General features: G+C 39.4%; 1 protein-coding gene across 1 annotated transcript in view; it reads left to right on the forward strand.

Annotated features, from left to right (window-relative positions):
* The window catches only part of HHLA1 (HHLA1 neighbor of OC90), a 74,868-nt gene extending 70,907 nt beyond the window's left edge, over window positions 1-3,961 (forward strand). Inside the window, exon 15 of the mRNA XM_056821021.1 lies at window positions 3,207-3,961. Within this exon, the coding sequence (XP_056676999.1) occupies window positions 3,207-3,250 (44 nt within the window). The 3' untranslated portion in view covers window positions 3,251-3,961. The remainder of the gene's footprint in view (window positions 1-3,206) is intronic.
* Window positions 3,962-6,528: the final 2,567 nt, after the last annotated feature.

The following is a 6,528-nucleotide window of genomic DNA, read 5'->3' on the forward strand; positions in this document are numbered from 1 at the left end:
AAAGTTAATTTGGTGATAGGGAAGATCAAAACAAAAACTCAGAAAAAAGACAATGAATTCAAAACTGCGAAAAGCAAAGCTTCAAAGAAAAGATGTGAATTGAATATGAGCCCAACACATTTCTGCAGAAGCTCAAAAAGAATTTTAAGAAAGGTAGAGAAGAAATTGGGGAAAGAAATGAGAGTGATGCAAGAAGATTATGAAAAGAGAGTCAATGTTTTAGTAAAAGAACTCACACAAAAATGAAAAAAAAGCATTTTTTAAAAACAGAATTGTTCAAATGGTGAAAGATACAAAAAAAAAATTCACTGTAGAGAAGATCTTAAAATGGTTTGGGGAGCAGCCAGGTATCTCAGCGAGTGGATAGAGCCAGGACTATAGATAGGAGGTTTTGTATTCAAATTTGGCCTCAGACACTTCCTAGCTGTGTGACTGGTTAAGTTAATTAACCCCAGTTGCCTAGCTAGCCTTTACTACTTTTTTTCTTTAGAACTAATACTTAGTATCCATTCTAAGACAGAAGATGAGAGGTTTTTGTTTTGTTTTGTTTTGTTTTGTTTTCAAGGAGAATCAGACAAATGGAAAAGGAAGCATAAAAGTTTACTAAAAATTATTTCTTAAAAATTAGAAATAAAAATGTTATTCAATCATTTCAATAATGGCTACCCTTCAAGACTCTATTTGGGATTTTCTTGGCAAAGATAACAGCAGTGATTTGCTATTTCTTTCTAAGCTTTTATAGATTTTTAAGATTTTCTTATAGATTTTCTAGATTTCTGCATTTTATAGTTGAGAAAACTCAGGTGAACAGGTTTAAGTGACTTAAGTGTTCAGGGTCACACAGCCAGTAATTGTTGGAGTCTGGATTTGAACTCTGCAAGATGAGTCTTCCTGCCTCCAGGCACAGCACTCTATCCACTGTACCACCAGAGAGAAGTGTATTTGGCAATAATAGGGAAATTAGAAAAAAGGAACTGGGAGAAAAGATAATGAGTTGTTGTTTTTTCTGGGATGTGTTCATATATACTGCCAATCAATTAAGAAATGCTTATTGATTAGATATTAGAGATGAGCAAGTAGCAGGACTAAAATAACCCTAAGGTTATGAAGATGGTAAACTGAGTGTTGCCATTCACAAAAACTTTGGGGGGAAATCCTGAGCCTGATTTTGGACATCATGAAGTGCTACTAGGGAGTTAAGTAGAGATAGATGGCTTACGGTGCTCTGAAGATAACGGTTTGTAGTTTAGAAGAGCAGTGAGGATTTGAGAGTCATCTGCATTGAGTTTTTAGTTCAAACTATAGGAGTAAATGATATAGCTAAAGAAGAGCATGGAGGAAGAAAAAAACAAACATCTTAGAATAGAACTATCAGTCAGGTTTGGGATATCAAGGATTACAAAGCCTCCTATTCTGTTTATATCACCCCAGCATTAACTGATATTATACATTCCAATATGGCGGACTTGTCGTATAAGATGAACACAAAAGACACATATATCCATCCATCCACTTTTATGACTGACTACTTGCTGGCCACCCATCTCTGCTAACTGCCCCAAAGAAGTTGGTTCTATTCAGACCTCAAGATGGTAGGAAGTTATTAAAGGGAAGATATTTGGGGCTCTTTGATAGCAGATAAAGGGCTCTAGTGCCTCCTAACAGTGTATCTCTCTAAAGCAAGTGGATAGACAAATCAAAAGGTTGATAGAATCCTTTTAGAGTCATGGATTGCTCTGGTGGGTGTCCAACAGTTGCGCTAGTTATCTTTTTCAGCCCTTCCTGATCAGCCCTCATCCAGACCTTTATGGAACAGGAACCTTCTAGAGTTGAGGAGAGGACAGAGATGAGGATAGGAGACCAAAAAGGAGCAGAGAGAGAGGTCAGAACAAAAGATCATTTTCTTATGATCATTCAGAAGATTCTCCACTTTGAACATCAATCATCAGAAGAGGTGATTCTGATTCCATGAGCTTTCTGGTTGAATTCTGGATAGATCAAACTAACCAACAAGAGTTTATTCATTTCCTATTACTGGTCAGGCATTGAGCTAAAAGTTGAAGGGAATTAACTCTATCTGGAATTTTCATTATAATGGAAAACATTTGATATGATTAGAATGATAAGGGTCCTGGAGAAGGGAGCAGGAAGGAAAGCACTCACCCATAAAAGCATCTTGTAACAGGAATAATTTGACACTAAAGCATTCCCAGTTGGATTATGCATGCTGTCAGAGCCCAAATTGTCTAGAGAAAGTGGCCCTGGTAATGAGCCCCTCCTTCACTCATTAAGGCACATTCAATTACATACTTACATAGAGCTAATCTGGACTCTAAGCATGACTCAATGCGTGCTTTATCCAGAACAGATTACTTTCATAACAACAAAATCTTAATCACAGATTTATAGATAGAAGAGACTTTAAGATGGAGGAGGATTCTATCCTTCTAAGTCATCTAGTCCAACACTCTCATTTTCTAAATGGAAAATTGAAGGTCAGAGGGAGAAACAACATGTCCAAAATCATAAAGTAAAAGAGAGGTGAATAGGTGGGGCAATAGATATCCTTTGGAGCTAGCGACAAGAAAAGCTGAGTTCAAATTCTGTCTCTGATACTTAGAAGTTGGTGGGTCACAACTTTTTTTTAAACCTTTACTTTCCATCTTAGAATCAATATTATGTCAGTTCCAAGAAGAGCAGTAAGGGTTAGACAATGAGGGTTAAGTGACTTGCTCAGGGTCACATAGCTAAGAAGTGTCTGAGGACCCCCTATCTCTAGGCTGGTTCTCAATCCACTGAGCCACCTAACCACCACCAGGTCACTTAAATTTTCAGGATCTCAGAAGTGGAGGCAACAATTATGTCCATCTCTGAAGGTAATTGCAAAGATCAAATCTTATATATATATTCACATGTGTATGCATATATAAACATGCATGCCCACATACATATACATATGAGTATGTGGTCAGCAAGTTTTAAAATGCTATATAAATGAGAGCTATATTATTGGTGGCAGAATCTGAGCTAGATTAGGTTACCTTACTTCTAATATATAGCCCTCTTCCACAGCCCCACTACCTCAGTACATGATGGATGGAGCTCACTGAAGTCTGGCATTGTTCCCAGAGTCACTGCAGTCAGGCATTACATTTCTCTCTAGTTGTTCTATACCAGTGATTTTCTCCTTCCTCTTCTTTTTTCAGCCTTAAAGCAAAAATGTCTTTCAAACATCTGCACATCTGTCTGAAGCCCTGAGAGAAACACTGAAGCACAGCTCTGAATTTGTTCCACCTTCTTGGCTGTTCTGCCCAAACCACAATGCCATCAAGATCACCACCAGGAACTGATTTGTTTGTTTGTTTGTTTGTTTGTGGCCGTCCTTGTTCTGGTGGTGGTTTTAAATCAGCCCTTTGTTTTCTCTCCCTGGTATAGCTGGTGTCAGGCTGCTGTTGGAGGTGGCAGCGGTGGGGCACACACAGATTATAGGCACGAAAAGCTGTCCAACCTGTTTCTCGTTCATAAACACATCAGTTACAGGCCTGTAGATAGAAGGTCATCTTGGACCCAGTAAGATCAGTTGGGCACAGAAGATAAATGTCAAAATGCCTACGAAGGCAAACCCAGCTCTGTACTTGGGAAGTGATGGCTCATGAAGCTTGTTGGTAAGGCAAAAATGCATCCCAGAGTCCTTTAAAAACTCACCACAGAGAATTTTCCCTTTGTTTTCATGCTCATTAAAGAGGCTAGTCCCCAAGCAAATACCACTGGCTCTGTTTTGGTGTTCTGGTAAGGTAAAACATCTCTGAGAAGATATGGATACTCTCCTCTTGTCAGCAAGGGATTACGGGCAGAATGCATACACATGTTGGCAAATGAGATGATTATTGCAGCTGTCATTTTGGTTAGTTTTTATTTTTTTAATTGATCTCTCTCTGCCTCTCTCTCTTTCTCTCTCTCTCTCTCTCTCTCTCTCTCTCTCTCTCTCTCTCTCTCTCTCTCTCTCTCTGTGCCTCTGTCTCTGTCTCTGCTTCTGTTGCTGTTTCTGTCCTGTCTCTCTATCTCTCTGTCTCTCACTCTCTGTCTCTGCCTGTCTCTGCCTGTTTCTGTCTCTCTGTCTTCTCTCTCTTCCCCCCACACTCATACACACACACACACATACACCCTAGCTGCTATTACCCTCTTTCACATAGCTAACTTATTTTGTTTTATATATTGAATATCTCTATCAGTACCACCTCAAATGAATACCTCCCTCCTTCCCAGTTCATCTTTGTGGGCTGTGTTCCTCCATTAGAAAAATAGGAATAGCTATTCCTGCCAATAGGTAGATGCTTGCTTGTTTTTACATCTACCGCACTTAGAACTGTATTGGGCCCATAGTATGCCCTTAATAGATATCCAATCAATCAACCTTTCTATCTTATTATCTATGTATAGGTAAAATAAGCTGATAGATACATACATACATACATAGGAAAGATAAATAGAAACACATAGAGATAGATACACTGATACAATAGAGAGAAATGAGAGAGAAAGATAAAGATAGAGAGATGATAGAGATAGATAGATGGTAGATAGAGTTAGATGGATGTAGCTATAGAGAGATAGAGATAGATAGGTAGATAGATCAATAGAGAGAGAGAAATAGAGACAATAGATAGAGATAGATGATAGACACAGACAGACAGACAGACAGACAGATAGATAGATAGATGGATGGATGGATGGATGGATGGATGGATGGATGGATGGATGGATAGATAGATGGATAGATAGATGGATAGATAGTAGATATAGATGGATATAGATATAGAGAGATAGAGACAGATAGTGAGAGAGAGAGACCTTTCTCTAACATGCAAAAACTGGCTGTTTGAACCTACTAGGCAAGTCGCCTGACTTTCTCATTGCTCTAAGTAGCTGCCTACAATTCTAAAGAGCATAGAAGCTGCCTGCCTACATTAGGAAAAGGGGTTTCATTATCCAGGAGTTATGTATGTCAATAAAGTTGCTGGTCCACTTTCTCTGTATATATAAGCACATGCATGCGTGTTTTCTCTTTTATTGAAATGTAAGCTACTTGAAGGCAAGATTGTTCCACCTTTGACTTTGTATGTCCAGGATATGTGTCTGGTATATAGTAGATACTTAATAAACGTTCGGTGATTGCCCAATTGAAATGTTACAAGAGTGGATTTAATTCTGACATAGATAGAAGTATATCTGGAAATGACTAATATATAAAGGCAGAAGGTGAAAGAGGAAAAAGTAAAAAGGAGAAGAAAAAAGAAAATCTGCCTCTTCTACCTCAGTGTATGGCACATGGTAGGCACTTGATAAATGCTTGTTGCTTTTAACCTATATTACAAACTTAATCAATGTATTACTGAACATTTTGCTTTTCTATGGCAAAACTATTTCTGGAAAAGGAGAGGCTCCCAAAGCCAGTTTCAATGAAATCTTTTAAGTAGCCAAGACATACCTAGAAACTGTGTGTGTGTGTGTAGGTGCACACATGACAGAGAGACAGACTGAAAGAGAGATAAAAAGAGGGAGTGAAAGGTGGAGGAAGAGAGAGAGAGTGAGAAATACACATCATCTCAAGAATCAGAAGCTTCAAGAATGGAAGGAATTAAAAGATCATCCATTTACCTATTTCTCTAACACTACACCAAGTAAGCTGCTATCTGGCACGGTGGATAGAGTTCCAAGCCTGGAGTTACAAATTCTTCTTTTCATGAGTTCAGATTCAATCTCAGACACTTACTAAGTATGTGACCTTGGATAAAACCCTTAACCTTGTTTGTCTCAGTTTCTTTATCTTTAAAATGAGTTGGAGAAAGAAATGACAAACCATTCTAATATCTTTGCCAAGAAAACCCTAAATGGGGTCATAAAGGGTAAGATACAATTAAATAACAATAGATCGAGCAGCTGGGTGGTGCAGTAGATAGAATGCCAGGTCTAGAGTCAGGAAGACTTTTCTCCCTGAATTCAAATCTGGCCTCAAATACTTACTTACTTACTAACTATGTGACCGTGGGCAAATCACTTGCAACTGTTTGCCTTAGTTTTCATATCTAAAATGAGCTATAGCAGTAATAACAAACCTTTTAGAGATGAAGTGTCAAGGTCCACCCACAACCTACCCCCAGACTGTGTGCCCTGCCTGCCCTCCCACCAAATGTTGGGCATGCCTTATACCCCATACAGGAGAGAGAGAAAGTGGTCCCATTGGGCTGCTGGGCAGAGGGGTGGGGAAAGTGAGGAATGTCCTCTGTGCAAGTAAAGAGGGGGAGGCAACTAGCCTGAGCACACTATTCCTCTCTAGCTCTGCCATCTATGAGCTGCCCACCTTACCCCCTGTGCCCTCCCATTGGCTGCTGGGCAGAGGGGTGGGTGATATGAAAAAATGTAGTCAAGAGTGGTGGAGATGGGTTGGGGAGCATCTCCTCCTGAGTCCCTCTGTCTTTTCAGTAATGGACTCTGGGGGAGGGTAGCCATGTGCCCACAGAGAGAACT

This window comes from Monodelphis domestica, chromosome 3 (genome assembly GCF_027887165.1).
Source record: "Monodelphis domestica isolate mMonDom1 chromosome 3, mMonDom1.pri, whole genome shotgun sequence".
In the NCBI taxonomy this organism is placed as follows: domain Eukaryota; kingdom Metazoa; phylum Chordata; class Mammalia; order Didelphimorphia; family Didelphidae; genus Monodelphis; species Monodelphis domestica.